Consider the following 26868-nt stretch of genomic DNA (forward strand, 5'->3'; position numbering starts at 1 on the left):
AGGCGTTTGGTGCAGATGCAGGGCCTGCCGTTTGTGGTTTGGCCTTTGCAGGTAAAATCCTCCTCGTCTCCCCCATTTGAGCAGGTCCAGGAGCCACTGGCCGGTCGCAGCCCCGACATGGAAGCTGTGTGCATGGGCTGCCCTCCGCCCTCCCCAGAGCAGAGCACCACCCTCCGGGGCTGTGGGGGCCCCTTTTCTAGCCCTCGGTTAGAGGCTACCTAGTGGCGATTACTGAGTGCCACCTGGGTGTTATCCGAGTGTGATCTGCCTGGTGAAACGTGTTCCTAACAGCTACACCTTCCTGGTTGGTGGTTCAGCTGGATACTAGGGTAATTTTGGTGATAGAGCTGGTTTACTTACGGCTCGATGTGACATCTGAGGAACACTCATGTCTTTGATGAGAGAACACTGCCACCCAGAAGCTGGGGCTGCTCTTCCAGGAGGATGTACTGTGTGCCACACACAGAGCTCAGTGCTGGGGCTGAGGGGTTCGGACAGAATGCAGCATTCCCACTCACTTGTTGGGTGAGCACTGTTATTCTCAGCAGGTGAGGAGACAGCCTTCGAAGAGCCGAGTAAATCTGCCAGGTCCACGCCCAGCGATGCTGCGGTTTAATGTCTGGCCCCGGGTTGTTTGCCAGGCCGTGAGGATGTGCCTTCTGCTCAGTGATGGAATGGTGACCTCGGGGGGATTCTCTCCCGCCCCCGCCCCCTGCCATCTGATAACCAGCAGGTGTTCTGTAGATTTTCCTGTTTCTTAAATTTAGAATGTACACATTCGGCATGCTTCCAGTGACTCACGGGAGAAATGGCCTGAAACTGGCTTTCTCGCTGGCGTAAGCACCAAAGCATCATGCAGTCTTCTCTTTGTGCCTTTGGTGCATTTGCGTGACTTGTGTATATGCCTCCGTTGGCTCTGTTCCATGTCGTTCTGTCGTACACTTGGGTTTGTTTTTTTTTTAACTTAAACATATATTTATATTCACCTCTGCAGGGAAGTTGGTTTTACAAGACAGACGTACGTTGCGAATTTCACTCACTTTGCATAATTTCTTTGTTTTGACAGAGGAATCCCAAAGGACAGTGCCCCAGCGGTTTGTGGGGGAGACTTGCTGTTTTGGAATTGGGGCCTCCCTCGCTGGGCTGCGCTTTCAGGTAGAGAGGACAGACACTTCTAAGTGATACACAGCAGTGAGGCAATAGGATTTTATTTCGGTAATTTACAGAGCAAGATGGACAAGTGACAGTGATTTGAGAAAAGCAATCAGTCAGCCGTCGAGTGGATGCGAAGAGGAAGGGATGCGTGGCTGAGCCTGAGTGCGTCCTGAAACCAGGTCTGAGCAAGGTTAGCGCAGGTGGGGCGAGCTGGCCTTCGTGTGAGAGCAGGCTGTCGGAATGAGACCTTTCCTGGTTTATTGTTGACTCAGTGCAGCCTCCCCACCCTTTCCCCCACCCTAGCTTCTCTGATTTTTCCTGACTCAGTCTCTACCTTACTTGCCTTCTGAGTCAGAGCAGTGTGAAAGGGCTTCCCTTTCAGTTCTCTAAAACCTGAAATTGCATTAAAATTTAATGTTTGTTTACTTTACAACAGTATAGTTCCTGATTATCAGCCTGTGTGGTCGAGTCCAAATTTAGAGAACTTTATTTGGGAGTCGATAGGGCTTCTTGGAAGATTCAGAACTGGTGATTTATAACAAGACGGATTTGTGACGGACTCCCTATGGAGGAAAGTGTTCTGTCATTTAACAGAAGTGGTTATTAAAACAAATCCCATTTGATGTGAGTTAAGCACGTTTTTCAAAAACTTTACGATGGGCGTGGATCTTCTGTAGGTGTATCAGTCTGAACTGTGAGGATGAATTTGAAGCAGTTTGGGAACTGGAACTCTAAGCTGGTACTTGTAGGAAAGTGTCAGCTTTCCCTGCCACTTGCTAGATGACATACCGACTGTCTCCATCCTGCCCTGCTCTCCAGTTCTCAGTGTGTGCTCGTCGGAGTCGGGCATGCCCTGCCCGCTTTAGTGTTCTGCTGTGGACACACTCCTGGTCCTTGGGCTGCTGTCCGGGCCGCTTCTCCTCAGCAGACACCAGGTCCCTAGTCCACCGGCATGTTCCTGGCCTTCCACCTTGGGGCTTCCAGTGCCCTCTGGGCTCCTCCCCTGTACCCAGCCAGCTGGGGGGTTGCTGCTCTGTCCTGTGGCCTCTGGATGGGACCACAGCTGCAGCTGGCAGCTGCCAGGGGAGGACTTTTAGGAGCAGAGCACCCCACTGTGGAGTGGAGCTGACTCCTGGTCCCTTGGCCTTTGGGGCCCCTGTTTCTTTGGTAGTAAATGTAGTATTTGGACTGGATAATCTGTAACATTTCCATTTCCAAATATATGACCAGTGAGTGGCTGAGGCTGGAGCAGCAGAGAGAGTGGGTGACAGGGGTGCAGTGCAGGTCGAGTCCAGGGGGAGGCCAGGGTGCGTGCTGGGAAGGGACAGAGTGGGACTTCCCGTCTGCCTTCCTGTGGGCTGCTACCCTGTGACACAGTCCTCTTTCCTCTGACTGTCTCTCCCTGGGCACTCCTTTCAGCCACTCTGATCTTATTTCCTCTCTGGCTAAACACACCAACGAGGAGGGAGGGGGCATCATTTTCTCATTTCACAATGATTTTCTGTCAGTTTCAGCCAAGGATCCTCCCTCCGCCCCCGGTTCTTCCTGGCAAAGTGTTTCCTGTTTAAAGGGAACACTGGACTCCAGTTTTTCCTTACTGTTGGGATCTCCTGTTGGCCAGTGGGTTGCCCGCGATGGATTGATTAATTCATTGCCTAATTCAAGGCATCAAGAGAAGTTCTACTGGGGACAATCTTGGGTTGTGGAAGAATGAAGAGATTAGGGGAAAAAATCTAATAAACATTTGGCTCTCTAAGGGCTAAAGCTTTATTCAGTCTTTTTTGGTGGAAAGTACCCCAGGTTGTTAAGTATTTTTACCTTGGGAACTCTGCCTGGCCATCCTGTAGAGGAAGTAACCTTTCCTGATGGCGCATCATGCCGCGGTCCCTCAGTCAGCTGCGTTCCCATCCTTGCGCTAGGAGCCTGGGGAGCAGGTGTTAACAGGGTGGAGGTAGCCCTGCTTCCTGGGCCTCCTAGTCCAGTGGGGAAGATGGCAGCGAGCAGGTACCGCTCTGAGGCCTACTTCTGAGGGGACTCACAGGCACCTGACCTGGCCAGTTGGCTGGAGTTGGGGGTCACCTCCCCTTCTGCCTCAGGGATCCCAGGGATGAGCAGGAGCTGGCGGGGGTGAGAGGGCTGCCCCGGGCAGAGGTTCTGCTTAGGAAGACCCAGGGTTGACTGAGGGCCTGAGTAACAGAAGACCCCAGATAATGCGGGATCGAGGGGAACACAGGGGTGAAGCTGGGCGAGGCTGGAGTGGGAGCCAGGGGAGGCAGGAGGGCCTGCACATGCAGTAGGCTCTGTGAGCATGCACATTCTAGCCAAGAGCCATGGAAAGCTGTGGAGGAATCGTAAGTGGGGAAGCGATGTCATTACCTTAGCTCTGGCAAAGGCGGTGCCGTGGCCTTGTGGGACCAGAGCACTGGAGAGGCTGGAGAGTGGGCGCTCGGGGCACAGGCCGGCGAGCGATGAGGTCTGCGTCAGAGGGACGGGAAAAGGTGGCTTTGGGACCAAGGGGTTTGGGGTGGTGGGGAGCGGTCTGAGACGGTGCGCAGGCGCAGCTGCAGGGAGAGGTGTGTATGGTACACGACCCGGGGCGGAGCTAGACTCCCACAGGGGCCCGCTGTCAGCCTGGGCCCCGCTGCTCTGTCCTCAGCACGGTCTCCAGGTGCTGGCCCATCGGAGGCGCCCAGTGAGTACTTGCTGAGTTGGTACCTTTTTGTGTGTGTTCATGGGACGCGAAGGAGAGGCGACGTCACCCTTCACAAAATTTGTAACAGTTATCTATGTCGTACTTCAAAATCTACAAGTTCACCGTCACCGTGAAAATGAAACATTTTAAGTAGTACAGCTGATCTGTTTTCTTCAAGTTACGTAAGATGTCTGTCTTCTAGGAGAGCCTTGGTGTAAATGATACTGAAAACGAGTCCTTACTGGTGTTTCCATTGCTGTGGTTTTACTTTGCTTCTTGTGTATTTTGAGAATGTGACAAGCTGTGTCACGCCCCAGTGGATATAATTCATAAAATTTTGCCTGTAACATTCTGTTCTGAGAGCATCCCAATCCATCTGGATTAAGTCAGTAGGTAACGTTGGTAGACAGAAAAGGGTTTAAAAATGCCAGTGCCTTCCTTCCTCCCAGGGAGCTCTGTCTCCAGTTTCCTGGCAGTAGACTCTTCTCCCCTCCCGGCCTCACCACTCCTCCACCCCCATGGCAGCTGGTGCTTCCGAAGTGATGCTTTTTTGAAAGTATGAAACAGCAGTAGGATTTTACAAGGTTGGTCTCTTCGCTGTCTTGGGCTCCGCAGCGGAAACTGTGGAATACTTTGACTCCACCGCTCCATCGTTGCTCCCTCCCCCACCGAAGCCCGCTCATCCCTGGGTCTGTCTGCTGTGAGTCGGTGGCACCCATCCACGTGGACAGTCCCCCGAGTCTCCTCTGCTTCACCCCACATCGCAGATCATTGCACTTCGGGAGCCTAACCCGGGTGCGGCCTTTTCCTCCTTGTGTCCAGGGACCACGTCACTGTCATTGTCATTGTGGGCCTCGAAGCCACCGTTGCTGTCTCCTGTGGGGAGGCAGCATCCTCTGCTCTCTCTACTTCCACTCCTTCTCCCTACAGCCTGTTTTCCAGATCGTGAGAGAGAATCTTTAAAAAGATGTTTAAAAAATTTTTTGAAACATGTTCAAACTCAGAGAAAAGTTGCAAATAACAAGCAGTACACAGAAGTGCCCCCAACTCTTTGAGGGTGAGTTGCTCTTCCAAGCCCACGGAAGGGCCACCAGCCCGCTGATATTCCCCTCCGTGGCACCCGGGCCTGCACAGAGCCACACGCTGCCCCTCCTCGGCCTGGCCGGGCCCTTCAGTTCCCTTCCGTGTGAACTGTTCCTCAGTCTTGCCTTGACTTTCATTACCCTAAAATTTTTGAACATTGTGGGCTGTTTTGTAGAATGTTCCTTTAATTTAGGCTTACCTCCCGTTTCCTCATGATTAGATTCAGGTTATGTAACTTTGGCAGGAAAATACAGAAGCGACGCTGCCTTTCCTCACTATGCCCTGTTGGGTGACGGCACAATTGCACTTTGCCGCATAATGGTGAGCACGTTCACTTCACTGGCTTGACTTAGGTACGAATGTCTGCCAGACGTCACTGGAAAGCCACTTGTTTCCCTTTGGCACTGAGATCTGTTTCGTTTGGATGTGCTTTGAAACTATATAAGTATCTCATTTCTCATCAGAGTTTTTAAATTTATGAATATCAGTATGGACTCCTGGTGTCCTGTTTCATTTGCGCAGCCTGTGACTGTCAGTGTCTGCTTTGATTAACCATTTCTCTTGGACCATGTCTTTCCTTTCTGGCACAAGGTGTCCCAGCCTGGGCTCTGGAGTGGCTCAAGGAGCCTGGATCTTCTGCAGGAGACCAGGCGCTCCATGTGCTTGTGGCTGGGGTGTTGCTGCCCCCAGGCCCTCTCTGTGGGTGGAGCGAGGTCGCAGTGGATGTACGCAGCCATTTATGTCTGTGTTTTGATAGCTCTGTACGTTGAAAATCAAGAGGTCACACTGATGCCTCCGATTCTAGTCCAGTACTGCACGATTCGTAACTTATTCACAGCTCCCTTCTCTGACGGTGAGGAACCAGGCTCCCCTTTCCTGAGTCTGTTTACTTATTTGATCCGTCCTCCTGTATAGAACAGATCTCCCCTCCCTGTTCACCCTGTTCGTTTCCCTGCAGGGACATCCTCCTGACCTCAGCATCTCCCCGGTTGGGCTCTGACCTGGCTCCCTGTTGTGCTCTGCCTAAAGGGTGCTAGTAGGAGACTAGAGGGGGCGGAAGAGGCAGAAGGGACTGGGGACTTCCTGCCTGCTCCTCTTCCCTTGAGTGGTGCCCTTGGGAACCCTTCTTCCTCCTGCCCAGAGTGCCTGCTAGCAGTAGGCTGCTGGTCCCAGGTGGGCCTTCTCCCACACTTGGGGAGACCCCAGCATCAGCTGGCCTTGGCTCCCTCGCAGCTCCCTGGCTCCCAGCCCATGGGATCCACCTTTCAGCTTAGAGACCCCAGTACCAGCGGTAGCAGCCCACCCTCAGCTCAACGGAGCCCTTTGCTGGGGTTTCCAAAATTCCAGCATCTTGCCTCGGTTCCCCTGATCCTTTGGGCAGTAGAGTTGCTTCCTGTGTCTTCTGTCTCTTTGGTAAGTTCCCTTCCTGTTTTTTAGTTACCTTGTTAACAGTTTTTTATGTTAGATTTTCTTATTCATATAACAGCGTGTTTTCTGTCTCTTGACTCTACAGTCCGGATGGCGAGGTCACCCTGTTTTTGTATTGATACTGATTGACAGCCCATTTGAAATGTCACCCTTTCTGCTTTTCACCTGTTAAGTCCTGTCCGATCAGTGTGATTTCATGGCCCCTTACACCTGTGTGCTTATTAGCAGGGTGGTCTGCTGCTACCGTGTGATTCTCTATTCTGGTTTTAGTTAATGCAGTCTTAGTAATTTTTACACACCAGTGTCATATTTTTACTGTCCTCAGAACTGCTGGATATTGTTTCAAGTGTTCATCTCTGTTTCCATGGTTTTTCCCTTTTATCTGACTGGCCCTGATGAACCCGTGTCCATCCATTTCAGGGAAATCTGTGCAGAACTGTGTACAAGGCAAAAAAGGCAACAAAATTCTTCTATCAAAGAGTAGGAGGGGGCGCCTGGGTGGCTCAGTGGGCTAAGTGTCTGCCTTTGGCTCAGGTCACAATCCCCCGAAGCCCACGTCCATCTGCTTCTCCGTCTCCCCCCTACTCTCTCTCACTCTCTCAAATAAGTAAATACAGTCTTTAAAAAAAAAAAAGGAAACTTGATGAGGAAGGTAAGTAAGATGATTGATGTGGAAAGAGCAGAGACAGAGGGATTAGGGCATGTGGGTGGCAGCCTTGCCACGAGGCCCTTTCACCTACCTTGGTGTCATTGTTAGTGGGCCCCTGACGTGGGCAGGCAAGGTGTTTTGCCCATTTTATGGGTGAGGAAAGTTAATCACAGAGGACGACATGACTTCCCTAGGATGGCCGACTACCAGCTGGTGCACTTGGGGCCCGAGTCTCCTGGTGTGAGGAGTCTCCTGGTGCGAGGCCGAGGCCGGAGCTCTCCCCACCCCCGCAGACTGGGCCACTTATATACGCAGAGATGGTTGGAGGGGGGAGAGTAACCCTTCACGCTCCAGCAGCAGTCGCCAACAACAAAGGACAGGTTAATGACTTTGAAAAGCCATTTAGCAAAAAGCAGGATTGAATACCAGATCTGGAAAGAGTTGATAACTTTCTAAGCCTTCTTCTTCTTCTTTTTTTTTTTTTTAAAGATTTTATTTAGTTATTTGACAGAGAGAGGCAGCCAGCAAGAGGGGGAGCACAGGCAGGGGGAGTGGGAGAGGAAGAAGCAGGCTCCCAGCGGAGGAGCCCGATGCGGGGCTCGATCCCAGGACTCTGGGATCACGACCTGAGTCGAAGGCAGACGCTTAACGACTGAGCCACCCAGGCGCCCATCTAAGCCTTAATAGTAAAGTGACAAAGGAGGAATGAATCAATTCGGTTTTATTAAAAATACTTTTATTAAAAGTAATAATTTCTATACAATAATATAATTAAGATGAAAAGCGGGAACATAATGGAGGTGTGGTATTTACAGGAATGAAGTCTGACAAAGAATAAAGCACCAGGCAGTTGGTTAACAAGATTAAGATGTGATTAGCAAGCAAATGGGATGAGTGGATCATCCGTGTAATAGGGCAAACAGCTGGCTTCGCTGGGCCTCAGAGAACTGTGGGTTTCAAAGGCAGGTGAGACATCCTCCTACGGTGTTGGGGCAGGAGTGGTGACTCAGGAGATAGTTTGGAGGCAGATTAGGAGCTGTAGAAAACAACAGTGTGCTTTGGAGAGTCCTGGAATTTCATCCTAAAAGTTATTTTAAAATAGTAAAACTTGTGTGCATGAAAATGTTCATCATGAAGTTACTCCCTGTAAGAAAATAGTTTCTATTTAATTATATTTATTTATTTGTCAGGGAGAGAGAGCACGAGCAGGGGGAGCTGGAGAGGAAGAGGGAGAAGCAGGTTCCCCGCAGAGCAAGGAGCCCCATGCGGGGCTCGATCCCAGGACCCCGAGATCATGACCTGAGCTGAAGGCAGATGCTTTACTGGCTAAGCCACCCAGGCATCCCAAGAAGATAATAGTTTTAAAAATGAAATGTTTAGGGGTGCCTAGGCAGCAGCTTAGTCAGTTAAGTGTCGGACTTCGGCTTGGTCGTGATCTCAGAGTCCTGGGATCGAGCCCCAGGTCACCGGGCACCGTGCTCAGCACTGAGTCAGCGTCTCCCTCTCCCTCTGCCCTTCCCAGTCTCGTGCATGCATACACTCTCTCTCTCAAATAAATAAAATCTTTTTGAAAATAATGAGGGGTGCCTGGGGGGCATGGTCGGTTAAGTGTCCAACTCTTGGTTTCAACTCAGGTTGTGATCTCAGAGTCGTGGGGTTGAGCCCGTGTCAGGCTCCGCGCTCAGCACAGAGTCTGCTTCGGATTCCCTCTCCCTCTGCCCCTCCTGCTCGTGTGCACTTTCTCTCCTCTCTCAAATAAATAAATCTTTAAAAAAAAAAATTTAACCTGTCTGTCCAACAGATGTACCATTTACAGTTGTTGGTGTGTCAACTTAGGAAATAGTATGCATCTGTTAAAATGATAATTGAGTACAGAGACATGAAATGTCCAAGAAAATAAAAGAATACAGAAGATATGAAACATGGACTGTGTCTACGAGCAAGATGGAATGGGGACATGGACAAATTAAAGTGACTTGTGGCATGATTCTGGGTGGAATTTTCTTTGATTTTCATGACTGTTGGTTTGTACAACAGGGGCTTCCACATTTGGTGAGTGGTCCGGGTATTTGTGGAAGAGTCCGGAGCGTTGCATTGTGCGTCTGCAGGCAGACGTCCTGCGGCGTGCGCTAGCCTGTGCCTGGTGGTGGAGTTTGTTCGTAGCTGGTCAGCGTGCTCTCCTTTCTGTAGCTCTCTCCTCCGGTGGTAAAACAGAACTGATCAGATTTGGGTTTTTTTCCTTTATTGTAGGAGGAATGGTACCATGTGGTTCCCCGAGAAGATACCAAGAGAGGTTGAGGTTTTTGGTGGCTTTTTGAAGTACATATTCCCATTTGGAGTTCTGGGAATGGTTATTTTGGGTGATATTTGAAAGAAATAAAGATGAGCCATGATGACCTTTCAAGTTGTAGGTCAAGGGTTTTCTTTAGCCTGGCCATTTTTTTTTTTTTTTAAACCAGGCTCTATGTGTTCTGTTCCCTAATCTCTATGCCAATGGACATCTACACCAATAGTGGTAATAGTTCACTATCTGTAGGCACCGAGAACCTTCCGGTGCTCTGGCTTTTGTTACCGCCATCAGTGAACCATGGTGATCGAACCTTAGTGGTATCTATTAAGCCTCTAGTTAAAGAGGAAAACTATAGCGTTAGATGAATAATATGGAGCTCAGTTAGAAGCCTAGAAAGTGTCAGATTGCAGGTTTTGTTTTGGCTTTTTTTGGAGATGATGGTAGGTGCAGGTGTAGTTGTAAGAAATAATACAGAAACAGCCCTTGTACACTTTGCCCAGTTTCCCCCAGTGGAAATGTTTCACAAAGCTAGTAGTGGAGAATTTGAAAAAAAGAACTGTATAGAATACAGGTTAGCATCAAATGGGGATTTAGGCCTGGAGGTGACTAATAAGAACAGGTGTGAGAGATGTGATTAACTAAATGGATGTCAGACCAAGGGCAGGACGGGTGGCGGTGGAGAGGGTGCTGCCCCTGGGGTGAACCGCGTGAATCTGTTCTTGTGCTGCCACTTGCTCTGTTCCTGGAAGCAAGTTACCCACACTCCGGAGTGGTTTCCATGAACTGGGGGGTGGTGTAACATAACTGAGCCCTCTTCTGCCCACAGTTCTGGAGGTCAGAAGTCCAAAGTCAAGGTGTGAGCAGGCTGTGCTCCCCTGGAGGCCCTTGGGAAGACTCCCTGTCTCTTCCAGCTTCTGGCGGCGGCAGCGTTCCTTGTCTTGTGACAGAATCGCTCCAGTTTCTGCCTCCATCTCCACGTGACTTTTTCTCTCTGCGTCCAAATTCCCTCATTTTAATAAGGACTCCAGTCCTATTGGATTTAGGGCCCATCTCATTCCTGTTTGTGACTTCACCTTAATTTGCAAAGACCCCACTTCCAAATAAGACCACGTTCCCAGGTTCTGGGTGGACACCATTGATTGGGGGGCGGGGCAGGGGGAGACATGACACTAATCAGCCCGGTACACTGTCCACAGAAACCTGGCTCAGTTTCCTCTTCCTAAAATTCAGAACATGTGAGTACCGTGGCAAGTGCTTCTCCCCATTTCTTACTGAGGTCACGGTTAGAGGTTCCACGCTATTAGCAAGGATGGTTACAATGTCCGGGAGAACTGCCCGCACTGTAAAGGTCGCCACCATTCTTGGAGAATGTCTCGTGTTTCCCCAGCTGCCCTGTGGCTGCACTGAGCTGACAGGTGGAGCCCGGCGCTCACTCACCTGGAGGATAGCTAGTTTTGTGGGCTGCAGTGGGCAGTCGCTGCGGGACAGCTGGGAATGGGCCCCACAGTTGCTTTCCCGGCGAGGTAGACCCTAGCTTTAGTGATTTTTACCGGGGGATCTTTGTGTGGCACTGTTTGTTAACAACAGAGAGTGATGTGTAGGCAGATGAGAAATACCTACATTAATTGAACATAAACACAGACTTTCCAAAACTTGCCAGATATTAAACATTTAAAAAGTAAATTTTTTCCTAAAAAAGCTGCGTGATTTAGTAGAATGCCCCCAGTCAATTGAATTTTTATGTAGTCTCAACTTTTTGAGTAAATTGTTGATTTCGCTTTTTTAAATTTGTAGCCAAACCATTTACACAACTGGTGAAGGAGATGCAACTTCATCGAGAAGACTTCGAAATAATTAAAGTGATCGGAAGAGGGGCTTTTGGAGAGGTAAGATCAACTGCACTGCGCTGACTGCCTGACGGCCAAAACAGCAACAGCTCCCATCCAGCATATTTAGGACCCCTTGCATTGCTCTGGGGGGGGGGTCATTATTGAGATGGTTGGGAGAGTGGTACTTGGCGGGCAGAGTCTAAAAGATAGAATTAAGAGAAAAGGAGAAACAGAAGCTTGTGACAGGTGAGTCGCCCTGAATATTGCTTTTTAGAGACAAAGAAGTCTATTGAAAATCCATTTGTTAATTGAAAAATGGCTCGGTGGTCCTTTTCTACAGAGTGCAAGGACGGCAAAGCAACAGCCCTTCTCCTCCTGGGCAGCTCGCCTGCCGTCAGTGCTCAGGCCGCTCACGAGCCCGGCTGCCCATGCTGGGGAGGGGGTCTGCGGCGCGCAGGGCCCTCCCGACCTCCGCTCGTCTCTGGCGTGCCGGCCTCACTGCCCTGGGCTGGACAGCCAAGCCCTGGAGGCCGTGGCCTCTGCCCCGAGTGCTGTTGTTGGCGTCGTGCCCCCGCCAGGGCTGAGGCTCAGGTTCCTGCAGCAGACCAGGGTCAGGTGGTTTTACAGTCAGTGCGGAAGAGCTGCACCTCTTAAACTTTGACATGGATTGACCCCTCTGCTTAGACTTTCCCTTTAGCTCTCCTGGGCTGGGGAAGCGCGTGTGTGTGTGTGCGCGCGCGCACGGAGGGGGTTCTGAGGAAAAATCCAGCGGTGACATGCTGTCCCACCATAGCAGCAGATGGGCTCTACCTGACAGCCCACCCGCCACGATGACAGTGCCACGAAATACAGTGTGGAGTTTGTTGGGCCAGGCATACGTTTTCCGTTGTGCACCGAGAAAGAGAGCAGAGCAGTGAGTTCACCAGGTAGCCTCTTGGCTCTGACATGTCTTCTCTGCGTGCTGAGTTGAAACAAGGCCTGTCATCTGTCTTAGGAAATATGTCAATAGTTTGGATGATTCTTCCGCTACAAGCACCTGATGGTGCGCCTACTTTATCAGCTTCAGTAGAATACACAGAAAGGAAGTACTCCTCCAAAAATGCTTTACAAATAGTCGAAGGAGAAAGCCCTGGTCTGCCTGAGCGAGTGTGGATGGTTGTCTGCCGTGCCCTTGTTTCTCCCTTGGAAACTGCTCTGGCCTCAGATCAGACCCCAGCCCCAGGTCCTCACACCTTGCTGTCCACCACCCCCACTGGCTTCACACCGCCTCTCCCTGGCCTGTCCCTAGGAGTATGTCTCAGCAAGCAGCAGCACCACAGGGAAAAAAGTGAGTTCTGCTCAGAAATAACACATCTTTGAGCTTAAGTAGGTTATGTGATGATGTAGGATCTGGTTTTGTTGTGTCGTGAGGAGAAAGAGAAGGCCTTTTGAAATTGACACCTGACTCAGGGCAGCGTATACTTTTGCTGATCATCTTCCTTGTACCACGACCTGGGCCAGGCTCTGGGTGCAGACACAAGCAAGGCCCAGGCCCTCACAGAGATCTGTGGCTACAGGCTGTAGCCATAGCAGAGGGTTCAGGAGGGGCAGGAAGACGCCCAAGGGCAGGAGAGAGAAAACGGAAGAACAGGAGACAGCAGTATTGTTCCCAAATACGTTAGTTAGTTTTAATGCCCTCCTCTGCCAGAGAACTTAATGCAAAACTCAGTTTTCTGAGTTTCAAAGAAGATGACCTGTATCACCTTTTAAGTTCTTCCCACACTAAGAGAAATCCACCCTTGCCCGGGCCTTTGCAAAGGCCTTGGATTCTCTGCCTTCCCTTTGCTCCTGTCCAGCCTTTAGCAGCCTGTGTAAGTCTCGCCCCCACCCTTGCGCCCCACCGCCGTGACTGGAATTTTGGATTCTTAATGGTGCTACCGTTACCTGGCACTCTGTGGTAATGAGGCATTATTGCCGTTGCCTCCCTAGGATATTCTTGTCATCACGTACCTGAAGTGTGCCCAATTTCAGTGCCAGTCAGTGCCGGTACTGAGCAGATCACAGAAATGAGGACTCTTACAATGTTGGGACCATCTGTGTGAAGAATATGTATGTTCTAACTGAGCTATTTTTTCCTAATGACATGCCAGGGGAGGGTAAGTGTCTGTGAGGGTCTGCAGTGGAGCCCGGGTATGTGGACCCATACCACTGAGACCACGGGACGTGCCGCTCAGGAGCCCCCTCCCAGAGAGTGATCAGTCCAGAACTCCCTCCACATCCCATGGCAGGAGCATATGAAACGTGGAGCTCAGAATTGCACCCACCCGCCACCACCACTCAGAGTTGAGAGAAACGTTTCTGGATGATTCTGTAAACAAGATTGGGAAAATTTGGGGTATTACCCTTTTCCTTGAGCACAATGGCTTTGGAAACACTTTCGGGATCGTGGGGACAGCTGGTCTGGGAAGTGCTTTCATCAGTGTGGGAGCACTGACACCTTCTAGCCCCCACCTGTATACCGCTCCACCAGAAAGATGACAGACTGAGACCTGTGGGCCCAGGGTGGCTTGTGCTGGAGCTGGACTTGAATCCCACCTGCCTGACCCAAAGCCCATGGGCTCAACCACTCAGCGCTGCTGTCTCTTATTCCCAGAATGACTTTTTAAAAAGAAACAAAGCTTTGAAAGCTTTGTTTAGAAACAATTTCAAAGTAACAGAACAGATGCATGAATAAAATGGTTCAAAGATCACCCTAGCCCTTTACCCAGATTGCCTTTTTTTAGTTAACATTTTGTCTCATTTGCTTTATCGTAGCGGCTATGCTCCCCCCCCACCCCCGCCAATGCGTATGTTAGTGTGTGATTCTTTCTGAAGGACAGAGAGTAATGTGCCTGCACCAAGCAAGGTGCTTCCCCTGATACTTCAGAGACTGTTTTCTCATGGGAGGTAGTCTTTTAAGTAGTCACAGTTCATGAGTGTGCATTTTCCCTTAGCATACTTTTTGTCGGATCTGTCTTATACCAGTTTGGCAGTTGACCAGTAACGTTCTCCACGGCCTTCTTTCTGGTCCCTCCAGACCAGACCTGGGCTGGCAGCAGGTGTCACACACAGATGGTCGTCAGGTCCCCACGCCCCCAAATCGTTTTCTAATGTTTTATAAAGTTATTATTTCAGTTTGTATTTCCTTATGGAAATGTCTGATTTTGGAGATACTTGTAGTACCATCATCACCTCATTTACACAGTTAAGACTGAGTTTTGGGCCAAGAAGAAGCTTCTGGTAAACTAAAGATTTTTACAAACTGTTTATTTTATAAGTTCTGCGATAGAGGAAGCTTGTTTAATATATGAGGTTTTTTTGTTTGTTTTTACATTTGTTTGACTCCTACATTTCACTTCTACATATTCCTGACTTGACAGGTGTTTTTCTGTGGACAGATACATTCTTTCTCCTTCTGGGTATTTATCAGATGCATTGGCGTGTTTCCTGGACATAGTCTGTGCCCTGGTGAGCCCTTCTGAAGAAGTAAGCTTCTGGTGAGCGTTCAGACTGTTCTGCATCTCGTTTTCAGCAAGATCTGGACTGTTCCTGAGGCTTGTAATCTTCCGAATTTCATTACTTTCCTCAAATGTTATCAGCTCCACCATTTCTTCCCAGTTAGACCACGTCTATAGTTAATCCTGTGCAGTGTTTTTCCTCCCTGTTTCGCCCACCTGGCAGCCACCACATTGTTCTCTGCATCTGTGCGTCTGTTTCTGTTTTGTTCTATTCTTTAGATTCTACATGTAAAGGAAATCATATGGTATTTGTCTTTCTGTGACCGACTGACTTCACTTAGCATAATACTCTCCAGCTCCATCCGTGTTGTTGCAAATGGCAAGACGTCATTCTTTATATGGCTGAGTAGTGTTACGTTGTGTAGGCGCCATCCCTTCTTCATCCGTTCCTCTGTTGACGGACGCTTGGCTTATTTCCGTATCTTGGCTGTTATAATAAACATAGGAGCGCTTCTGTCTCTTAGAATTAGTGTTTTCATTTTCTTTGGATAAATACCCAGAAGTGGAATTGCTGGATTTGAATGGTAGTTATATTTTTATTTTTTTTTTGAGGAACCTCCATACTGTTTTCCAGAGTGGCTGCACCAGTTTGCGTTCCCACCGACAGTGCACGAGGGTTCCCCGTCCTCCCACATCCTTGCTGACACTTATTTTTTCTTGTCTTTTTGATAATAACATTCTGACAGGTGTGAGGTGGTGTCTCATTGTGGTTTTGATTTGCATTTCCCTGATGATGAGTGATGTTGAGCCTCTTTTCATGTGTCTGTTGGCCAACTGAATGTCTTCCTTGGAGTAATGTCTGCTTCAGTTTTCTGGCTATTTTTTAAATTGGATTGTTTGGTTTTTTTATATTGAGTTGTGTATGATCATTATATATTTTAGATGTTAACCCCTTATGGGACATATCATTTGCAAATATCTTCTCCCATTCAGTAGGCTGCCTCTTTGTTTTGTTGATGGTTTCCTTCATTGTGCAGAAGCTTTTTGGTTTGATGTAGTCTTAATAGTTTTGTTTCCCTTACCTGGGGAGAGAGATCCAGAAAAATATTGCTAAGACTGATGTCCAAGAGATTACTGCCTATGTTTTCTTTTAGGATTTTTATGGTTTCAGGTGCTATATTTAAGTCTTTTTTTTTTTTTTAAGATTTTATTTATTTATTCGACAGAGATAGAGACAGCCAGTGAGAGAGGGAACACAAGCAGGGGGAGTGGGAGAGGAAGAAGCAGGCTCATAGCGGAGGAGCCTGATGTGGGGCTCGATCCCATAACGCCGGGATCACGCCCTGAGCCGAAGGCAGACGCTTAACCACTGTGCCACCCAGGCGCCCCTATATTTAAGTCTTTAATCCATTTCGAGTTTATTTTTGTGTTTGTGTATGGTGTAAGAAAATGGTCCAGTTTCATTCTTTTGAATGTGCCTGTCCAGTTTTTCCAGCACCATTTGTTGAATAGACGGTCTTTTCCTTATCGCTTATTCTTGCCTCCTTTGTCGAAGGTTAGTTAATTTTATAAGCATGAGTTTATCTCTGGACTCTGTTTTGCTCCATTGGTCTGTGTGTCGTCTTTGTGCCAGGACGTGGTGTTTTGACCACTACAGCTTCGTAGGATAGTGTGAAATCAGGGCATGTGATGCCTCCAGCTTTGTTCTTTCTCAAGGTGGCTTTGGCTCTCAGGGGTCTTTGGTGTTCCACACAAATTTGAGGATTATTTGTTCTAATTCTGTGAAAAATACCATTGATATTTTGATACGGATTGCATTATAGTAGCTTTTCTTTTTTTAACACTAATAGTTCACCTATTGATTGTAGCTGGTTCCCAAGAAGAAATTGACACTCCTGATGAGATGACAGACCACATGCCCAGAGTTGTTGTTGTTAGACATGTTGGGGAGCTCACAGACCTTCTACTCAGACCCTCTCTGTTCTCTGTGCAGAGCTGTAGTGAGCTTGGTCAGTGAATCTAAGGCCATGGCTAAGACACAGCAACTTGAATAGGTGTGGTGTGCTGAGTGGGGCCACCACAGTGAGCGCCAGGCTGGCAGTGAGAGGGATGACCAAGGGAGGTGACCGGAGGACAGTGTCATTCCACAGGGTCCACACGGTGGGCAGAGGGAGCCTGGCTGCAAGTCACGTAGTGTGGGAGGCGCCCGCGACGCTCAGCAGGCTCTGGGGTTCCTTCAGGGTGTGTTTGTTGTGGACCCCCTGCTCCCGCCCCGCCCCGCCAGTCATCACGCCCATGGAAGGTAACATTTAATTGTGACTGTCTTTATAAGGTAATGCTCACATGCATGCGTTCGAGGGTGAGCCTCTGCCACTTCTTAGCATGTTGTTTCAACCTCCCAGCCTCGGATTCCGTATCTGTAAAATGTGGCTGTAAACACAGCAGCCATGGAGGGTCATGGTGAGGGTCACCCAAGACGGTGCAGGCAAATTACTCAGCACGGTCCAGCGTGGGGAGAGTGCCCAGGGCATGTGAGCTTGTATGCTTACTTTGATGGTGTTATTGTTTAGAAAGCCAGGAAGTAAATAATTCAGTTGATACGTGCTGTGTGGCTGCCTGCCTTGGCAGCGGAAAGGTACAGCCAATAGGTAAGCAGCTTACGGTTCTGTGATGGAGACTTAGTGATGCAAGAGCTCATCTGAGATTTGGTGGGGGTCAGGAAATCCAGTGGGACTTCTTGGAAGAGGTGGCATTTGAATTGTACCTTGAAGAATGTGGCTGACAGCGAACATGCTGTGTGCCTAACACCATTCTGAGCACATTTAAGCATATTGGCTCATTTTATCCTCACAGCAGTCCTAAGTCAGTACTGCTATTACCCCTTTTCTAGTTGTAGAAACCCAAAGAAGAGAATTTGCCCAAGTCACACTCCAGAGCCCATGTGGGTACTCATCACGTCTTAAAGATCTCAGGGGCAAGAGCTGGCACATGCAGAGGCTGGCGGTGGGAGTGCGAGAGAGGAGTGAGCACTAGTGGGGTGGGTAGAAACACTGTGGGGACGGAGCCGTCGGACACGGGGAGGAAGACTTGGGAGTAGTGAGTGGATTTTTAAAGTTTTTCTCATGAGAATCCCAGGCATGCACCAAAGAAGACAGCGAACCCCCTGTGTGCACACGGCTTACCACGGGGGGTTTTGAGCTGAACGAGTGAGGTGCCAGGTGCAGCGTGGCTAACATCAAGTCTGATGCTTAAAAGGGCAAATCTTTGTTCACATAAAAAACTCTTCTTTCCTCAGCAGCTCATTTTCCAGCATTTCATTTCCCCCAGGCAATTAAGATTTCACTGTAGTTATATGACAAGGTGTGGCCTTTTGTTCCATTAACTACAGTTTTGTTAAACCCCTGTTTGTATTCCAGGTTGCTGTTGTCAAAATGAAGAACACTGAACGGATCTATGCCATGAAAATCCTCAACAAGTGGGAAATGCTTAAAAGAGCAGAGGTAAGTGCGAGTGGTGACTAGTCAACAGGTGAACGGGGGCTTATGTGAGAGGAGAAGGGCCACGAAGCCACGTGGGGTCTGGACCACAGCCCTTCCAGATCTGGGCCTCCCTTCCTGACCAAACTGAACTGCTTTTTGTCGCCACGACGCCAGCGCCGTCCTGGCGCGCGCTCCGTTCTGCCCTGCTGTCCGCTGCACTGCGGAGCCCTTCCCCCGCGAGGGCTGTTTACTGCAAGGGCACATTAAAGCCATCACGGAAATTTTAGGCATTTATTGCAGTTATGCCTCATGCGCAAAAGGCATTATTGAATTTGGAGCCTACTTAAGTCCAGAAATGTCTTTGATACTCGCTCCTAGAAGGAGGATGGAGATCGTAAGTAGAAGTAGACGCTGACCGCTTGGCGGTTTCAGATGTGTTTTTCCTGAGCCCTGTGTCCGTGTCTGGGGTGGCTGTCTCACCCTCCCTGCCCCTGATGGAGACAGGTGAGGCTGCGGAGCGAGCCCGAGCTTTCCCCCGTGCTGTCCAGACTCGCCCCCTAGTCTGCCTCACCAGCCTGTGAGGCTGTGCTGCTCCGCTTCACGTCGGGGAGCCGAGCACCCTTCCTTTCCCGGGCTCCGTCATTTACGTGTGTCCTCTCGCCGGACTACCCCAGGCACAGTGCCCTCCGCGCACCTGTGGCAGAGGTCCAGCCTCGCCCGTTCCACCGTCCTCGCCACCCCTGCGGCGTCCCAGCTGTGAAGCAGGCTCACCCTGGGCCCGCACGCTCCTAGGATTGGCCACCTCCTGCTTTGAGAACTCCTTCCCTGCTCCTGTCACTCGGAGCCTTCCTTGTAATTTAGGCGGCCCTTCCTCCTGCGTTCTGTGGTTCTTACCTGGGGCGATGGTGCCCCCTTGGGCAAATAGCAGCACACATGTTTATCCTGGTCCGATCACTCTCCTGAGCGCAGGGTGTCATTAACTGGGTGGGTGGGCGTTCTCACTCAGCATCTTGAGTTCATCATGTCTGCCATTTACAGCTTGTTCTGTCCCGTGTGTACCGCTCCTCTTTCCTGACGTGCGCCCAGCGCTAGGCCTCATGCCTAGATTGCTCCCTGAAAGCATCACCACTCGCGCAGTCACCTGGGTTCCAAATGGCGGTGGCCCGTGGCTCTGCCGTGGCCCCACTGGTCTCTACTCCTCACCCTCACGTTGTCTTCCTCATCTGGCACCCCAGCAGCCCTCGTGCGCGGCACCACTGGTGCTCTGGTCGTCACGGGAACATTGCCAAAGTGACTCTTCTGTGGGAACACAATAGGTAGTGTTACATAGAAGTTTGTGGGAAGAATCAGCATTTGGGGGACTAAATGCTAGTAGCAAATTCATTCAAGTTTACATTTTTATAGGAGAGAGAAGTCTCAAGATTAGGGAGGGGTGATTCTCACCCTTTCATACTAGTTAGTATTTACCCAAATGGCATGGTGAGTACATTTTAAAATTATGGAATTTTGAAACTTAAATCTGGTTAGAATCCTGTCTAATTGGCATACTCTGCAAAGCCCAAGAATTATTGTGATTATATATGATTTATGATGATAATTATGATGATTATCTCAGAATACATGTAATGGGATATATGTGTGTGTGATATGTATAAAAACATAATATTGATATAAAATGTTGGTTAAAATAATTCATTTTTTTATCTTATTTAAGCTTATTTTGAACATTAAATTTTATATTAACTTTTAAAAATCTTTAAAAGCATGTAGTCAACAAGAGAAGGCAGAGAAGTTGCAAAGCCATGTGAATTCGTAACCTGTGGATCGTGCCGGGCTTTTAGCTCATCTGTTTTGCTCATTAAGAAAAAAAAAGTCCCAGGGCACCTGGGTGGCTCAGTCGTTAAGCGTCTGCCTTCGGCTCAGGGCCTGATCCCAGGGTCCTGGGATCAAGCCCCACGTAGGGCTCCCTGTTCAGCAGGAAGCCTGCTTCTCCCTCTCTCTCTGCTTGTGTTCCCTCTCTCACTGTGTCTCTGTCAAATAAAATCTTTAAAAAAAAAAAAGAGGGGCGCCTGGGTGGCACAACGGTTAAGCGTCTGCCTTCGGCTCAGGGTGTGATCCCAGCATTGTGGGATCGAGCCCCACATCAGGCTCCTCTGCTATGAGCCTGCTTCTTCCTCTCCCACTCCCCCTGCTTGTGTTCTCTCTCTCGCTGGCTGTCTCTATCTCTGTCGAATAAATAAATAAAATCTTTAAAAAAATAAATAAATAAAATTAAAAAAAAGAGAAAGTCCTGAAAGTTTGCTCTCAAAACAAAACACAATTGCTGAATCATACGTATATTTCCTGTCTGTGGGTCACGATGCTGCTGATCCTTGGGTTAAGAATGGCTTCCATTCTAAATGTGGCTAGGTCAATGCTTGAGAACGTGGAACGTCTTATGGCCGCCCTGCACCAGGTCTCAGTGGCCACTGGCTGAGGGACCACGGTGGCTCTGGGACCACTGGTCTCTGTACGTCTGGACATTGTAAGCTGATTGCTGGCCCATTCGAGTCATTTTCTCTGCTTTTAATTAGTAGAATTGAGGCACATGTACCTCAGTCATTTACTTTTGAAAGAAGAACTTCAGAAAGCAAGTGCAGAACAGAAAACTTGTAGGAAAAAAGTTGTACAGGCCACTGTGAGACTCCTGAGAGAACGGGCAGAATTCTCCAGTGCCTGGCCGACAGGGCCCCTGTTAGTGCCACTCTGATTTTTGTGAAGCTTTGCAAGTTTCAGATATAAGGAGTTTAAATGCTCTGTGCTCAGTAAAGAGAACGCTTTGTTCTAATTGTGCCAGAGAGCCTGGGCATTTTAAATACAGGGGCCGCCTGTGCAGTGAAGCTCTTAAACCATGACAGCCTGAAAGCTAGCCTTTACCCACATGTGACAGGCCAGGTCTTCATAGCACCCCGTCAGGGTCATGTGTGTCCCGCCTCAGATCAGGAAGCAGCTGTGTGCCTCTCCTGCCCACCATGCGGTCTGTGACAGACGGGCAGACACGGGGTGGCCACACCATAGGCCATCAAGATGAAGCTGGCCTGGTCAGGAGAAGTCAGTCATTGCTGGGTGGGAGGGGCTGGCATCCATCGTCGAGCCAGGCGGAACGTCCCATGCTGGCTGGAGCAGTAGGCACGCAGTGATGGTGGCGGAGGGAAGGGGACAAAGGCCCATCATGAGGAAGGAGTTCTCAGCAGCCCACAGTGCCCATGTGGGCAGGAGCGGGAACGAACCTGGAGGCGCTCGGCCTCTCAGCCCGTGCGGGTAAAGAACGACTGAGGAGCGGGTGGGAGCCGCCTGGGGGCGGGGTTCCTGCACTGTCTCCAGAGCTTGGGTCACAGCAGGGTCCCCTCTGTTTGGGACTGTACTTCTTAGATGGACACAGACCGACTCTCCCCCTGATTCCTTACAGACTGCTTGTTTCCGAGAAGAACGTGATGTGCTGGTGAACGGGGACTGCCAGTGGATCACGACGCTGCACTACGCCTTTCAGGACGAGAACTACCTGGTACGTGTGGGTCTCCAGCGGCTGAGGCTCTGTCGGACGGCGTGCGGCTCATTCCTGTTGGTGGTGCCTTTGTGCTGTTACTAGAAACTGAGTAAGACGGTTTGACATTGACGTCGTTTAAACGTATATAGGACCAGAGAAGACTTCGGGGTTTGTTTTAATGTAATCAGGTGGAGTTTTTTTTAAAAATAGACTCGTGAGATTGTATACTTCGTTTTTCTAATCACTCGATAACCTGATTATTTTGTTCACTGGGTTTGTTCCCTTTCTGTAAGCTGGGGTGTCACACACTTTCCATCTTGAGTCAATGTGTAAGAATGAGAGAGTGCTGCAGGGGCTCACAGGGTCAGCCCTTTATGCCAGGCGGCTGTTGCCACCTCTGTTGCTTGACGACAGCCCGGACACTGAGCTGGTTTGCAGTCCTCCCGGGTGGATGAGCCAGGCTCTCTGAGGCCTTCTGACGTGGGTTTTTGGGGGACTCTTGGCATCTGTTTCTCCTGACTTGAGCTGGGATTTCAGTCTTGACCAGTCAGCCGTGTGATTCACATGTGTGCCTGGACGTGAACATAGACACCTGGGAACACAGACACAACAGCTCATGAGTGAAGGGAAACCAAACCTTGGGTCTCAGGCACTTTGGATTCCTCAAGTGACTCTAGGTTCACCTAAACCTGACGTCCTCACGTGGAGCTCCAGGTGTCGGGCGAGCACAGACCTCAGAGAAGCTGGTCTCTGCCTCGCTCCTCTAGCCCAAGTGGCTCCAGCCGTGGCCGCAGGGCCTTTGAGGGTCAGCACAGCCTCAGGGCAGGGACCTCCTCACTAGTGTGCTCTGTTTCCTATAGCAAGCCGAGCGGCGTAGGGTCTCTCCAGAACAGTCTCTTTCAAACATCAAAGAAGCCCCTTAGATTCAAATGCCCAGAATTAGGTAAAAAGGTTTTATTATACCTTTTATTTAGAATTTAGAATAGGGGCGCCTGGGTGGCTTCAGTGGTTGAGCATCCGACTCTTGGCTTTGTCTCAGGTCATGGTCTCAGGGTTGAGAGATCAAGCCCCGCATCGGGCTCCGTGCTCAGTGTGGAGTCTGCTTGGGATTCTTTCCCGCTTCTGCTGCGTCCCCCCACCCCGGCCCCCTCTGCTAACTCACGCATGTGTGCTCTGTCTAAAATTAAAAAAATAAAAATTTAAAATATATATGCTTGTTACTGCAGAGGGGACCATTATGTTTACTGAGCAGAGGTGCATGGGTCACCTCAGTCCCATCTTCCCAGGGACCCCGTGGGTTAGGCATTCATGGTTGTCACCACTTTTTAAATGGGGCATCTGGAGCAGGAAGGGATGAAGTCATTTGCCCAGGGTTGTCACACAGATGCAGGGGCTGAGCAAGGACCACAGCCCGGCCTGTGGCAGGAAGTGGTGCGCAGTGCCCTTCGCCACAGACCGCAAGTCCTTACGCCCTGGGGCCCTCTCCGCGTAAATCCCCGCTCAGAGGCGACCGGCTCCAGCCCATTTCCGATTTGAATAAGGCTTCCGAGTGGTCTAGGCACCATGGGTCTGTACAGAGGGAAAGCAGCGCGTCTTCCCTGAGATCACGGCACGTTGCAGTCTGAGATGTGAGGTATTACCAGACGTGTTCTGAGCGCGGCGGTCAGTTAGGCATTCCAGCCAAGAAGCCGTCTTCTTGAGTGTCTGTCATTGCACAAATACAGGTACAGTGACAATTAGGGAGAAGGAGAGCAGGGACTCGGGCCTTCTTGGGTCCTTGTACTGGGGTTGGCAGACCAGGGTCTGGCTGCTGTCTCTGCCGCCCCCGCCTGGTGTGTTCAGCAAGTTCCTTCTCTCTGGGACAGTGGCGGTCATCACCTTTGTGGGGCAGGTGCGAAGCAGGCCCAGCAAGCTCGGGGCCGAGCGCTGCGCGGGGCGGGCTGTGTTCGGTATCCCTCTTCGTGTGGATTCCTTGGGCTGCCCTCCTGAGCCAGTTCATGTTATGATTTGTCTTGTAGGTTTCTAAACTTCGCCTGCCATAAAAATTAAACCTGTTTCACCAGTAACTAAAAGGGCGTTGCCTTACCCACATAGAATCCTGTGTTACGTGACAGAGGAAATAATTGGTCTAGTTCTTATTCTAAAAGTGAGTTTCTGTGTGTCTGCCTTATAACCCCTTACAGTTTACTTTTTTTACAGATTCGTTTTCCAGGAGCCTATCAGTCATATTTAGCCCTGCTATACTACGTTTTTACTTTTATTTTTTTTAGATTTCTAGGCAGATGTGGAAACCGTTGAGTTTCAGCTAGAACGAACTTCGCTGTTCGTTCACCTACCCCCTCACCCCGCGTGCGTCTGGCAGCAGGTGCTCTGGTCTTTGCCTCCAGATATCCATGATGATCCGTCCTCTCTGCCCTCCCCAGTGCTTGTCCTCCTCACCTTCTGCCTGGACCAGCCACATCATGGCCTCCCAGCCCCTCTCCTGCCCTGCTCTTGGCCCTCATCCTCTAGTCTCTTCTTCCTGGGCAGGCAGAGAAAGCTCATAGTAAATTAGATTGCAGCTTCCTAGCCCAGGACCTCCAAGCAGCTTCCCTGGCTCTTAGAGTGGGGCCTGGCCTCACCCCCACCCCTGCTCGCGCTCCAGCCGTAGTCACTGTTCTCTCTTTCCCCCAATAGGCCACGTCCTTCTCTTTGCACATGTCCCTTTGTCTGGAACATGATCCCCGGCCCATGCCAAGGCCAGCTTCTGCCTGTCGCGTAGGCCCCAGACATCTGCCCGATGGTCCATGCAGCCTGGTCGTGCTCTAACATGGTGTGTGGTTCCGTTTTCTTCCGTGCTTAGCGCTCCCTGAGAGTACTGTGACTATCTCCATACTTACTTAGGGTCTCTGGCATTCCCCTCAACGTCAGCTCTGTGGAGGAGCACCCTTGCCTTAGAAGGGTGCCAAGGGCTCCTGGCTGAGAATGAGCAAATGAGAGTGAACGAGGGAAAGCACTAGCTCGGTGGATGCCTTCGAGGGTCTTCAGTGAAACAGGAGTTGTTGCGGATACGGGTGAGGGGGGACGTGATTACACAGGACTCTCACTCTTGGACAGGCGGGCTGCAGTGCCGCGGTGCCGTGAGAGCAGGCAGAGAGGTGGGGTCAGCCGAGGTGAGTCTTGAGAGCGGTTTGTGAGGCAGGTGGGAGGTTGTCAGTACAAGTGCTTTTGAGAGCAGGGGCCTAGAGCGGAGGCTCCGCCCCTCAGAGGAGGCCAGCAGCGTGGTGGCTACTGTCTTCTCTCATGGGGCACCGAGGGCCATGTTTGCCATTGTGGGCCTGGGTCTGATTGCTTGTGTTCAGATCCTGGCTCTGTCACTTACTGGCTGGGTGACTTCGGGCGTGTCATTGAGCCTCACTTCCTCGCCTGTAAAGGGGATCATGCTCGTGCCTGTGGTGAGGGCTGCGGTGGGCATTCGCAGACATGACGGGTGTGAATCAGAGCCTGAACGCACAGAACATAGTAGCTGCCCCCTGAGTGGGAGCTCTTGCCGTTGTTAGGGTCTCAGTAAATACGAAGTGATTGTTCCTCTGGCTCGGTAACCAAGGTATTTCTCCTCTGCTGGTTAGTAGGTTAACTGTTCAGACGAGAGCAGCCGTCTCTTCAAAGGAAACTGGCTTCAAAGGAGGTGATTGCTCTGAGGTGGGGCCTGTCTGCTTCTCCAGCAGTCCCTGAGACGTGGTGACCCCAGCAGCTGCAACCCTGACTCTGTCTATGACAGTCTCACCTGTCCTGGGCCTCCCTGACCTGTGAGATGCCCCATCAGGCATTAGAGCATTCAGGGTGCTGCGCCGAGAGGCTGTTCTCAGACAGAAGGCCGCCCTGCACCTCTGGTCCTGGGACGAGCCGGCTCTGAGGGGAGGCCTTGTCTCAGTCCCATTAGCAGGACACCGGCATCTGGATGTTTTTCTCTCATGGCTTTAATTTCTACATAAGCAGTAAATGTTCTGATTTTTCATAGGGTGTACTCACAAGTACCTACCTTTCAGCTTGTTCATGGGATCACCTTTCTAATAAGAGCTGATGGTTTCATGTGATTTTAGATAACTCACCTCCCCTCTCCAGTCCATTGTCCTCTTCCTGTGATGTAACGGCCTGTAGAATGATTTCAAACCCGGCAGAACTTGATCACGAATCGTGTTACTACTTTGGTTCTCTAGCTTTTATTGTGCCTTCTCCAGCATCAAGCCCTTTAGTCACTTTCTTCATAGGTTAAATGTACTATCTCTTGTGGTTCTCCGCCAAATGCCTAACTTGAAAGTACAGCAGTGTTAGGATACATCAAAGTGAGAAAGTCCTGGATGAGGTGGGAGCAAGCCATCGATCCAGCCTTGAAGAGCCAAAGAACTCCCAGTGGGAGTTTGGCCTTTAGCTGTCAGGCTTGGTGCTGACTAAATACTCTCTTCTCTCTCGTCTCTTCCCAATTTGTAGTACTTAGTCATGGATTACTATGTGGGTGGTGATTTACTGACCCTGCTCAGTAAATTTGAAGACAAGCTTCCAGAAGATATGGCAAGATTCTACATTGGCGAAATGGTGTTGGCCATCGATTCCATCCATCAGCTTCACTATGTGCACAGGTAATCGCCTCTTACGTTTTACAGAAACTGCATTTGATGTGTTAAAATACCCTTTCAGGGTTTTCTGTGTCACAGACCCCAGGTTCCAGGCCCCCCAGAGAGGTCGTGCAGTTAGCAGTACTCACTCTGAGCTACCCCAGCGCCTGGCAGCAGGGGATCCCAGCGTTACTGTGACGATTATGATGCTCGAGTGCCGGTCACCTGAAGCCACCTTTGATATTTACCTGACGTTGGCTCACCCCTCCCCTGCTGATCCCTCCTCCCTAGGATGCCTGCCCCCTAGCTCGCGGGTTCCCTGCCTGTGCGTCCGCTTTCTCAGCAATGCCTTCTCTGTTCCGTGGCCTGCAACAAAACACAGAGGAAGATGAGGCTGAAGAGAGTGGCTCACACCCCAGCAGCCTGAGCGAGGGTGTGCCTGGCTCTCGAGGAGGAGTCGGTGTGGCTGGCTGCCTCTCGCTGTCCGGGCCCTTTGCTGGGCCCACTCCCTCTTGGGCGAGGGTGCCGCATCCGTCTCTTTCTCCCATTTAAGACCGCGAATCCGTGCTGGGGGGTTGTTTGTTTCGTGTTTATCAAAGTCAGATAGCTGTGTATGAGTCTCCTGCCCTGCCCAGATTCCACTGGCCACAGGTAGCTTGTCAACTT

The 26868-nt window shown here is 50.2% G+C and overlaps 1 protein-coding gene across 6 annotated transcripts in view; it reads left to right on the forward strand.

Annotated features, from left to right (window-relative positions):
* The window catches only part of CDC42BPB (CDC42 binding protein kinase beta), a 103041-nt gene that overhangs the window by 30502 nt on the left and 45671 nt on the right, over positions 1–26868 (forward strand). For 5 of the 6 annotated variants that reach the window (XR_006411307.3, XR_008961334.1, XM_057318340.1 and 2 more), the window contains exons 2-5: positions 11092–11183; positions 18019–18102; positions 21530–21625; positions 26078–26226. Coding sequence is in view for 4 of the 6 variants with exons in the window: in XM_057318340.1 (XP_057174323.1) it covers positions 11092–11183; positions 18019–18102; positions 21530–21625; positions 26078–26226 (421 nt within the window). In the remaining 2 variants the exon portion in view is untranslated. The remainder of the gene's footprint in view (positions 1–11091; positions 11184–18018; positions 18103–21529; positions 21626–26077; positions 26227–26868) is intronic. The other variant, XM_057318341.1, reaches the window with a different exon arrangement.

Source organism: Ursus arctos, unplaced genomic scaffold (assembly GCF_023065955.2).
Source record: "Ursus arctos isolate Adak ecotype North America unplaced genomic scaffold, UrsArc2.0 scaffold_25, whole genome shotgun sequence".
Classification (NCBI taxonomy): Eukaryota; Metazoa; Chordata; class Mammalia; order Carnivora; family Ursidae; genus Ursus; species Ursus arctos.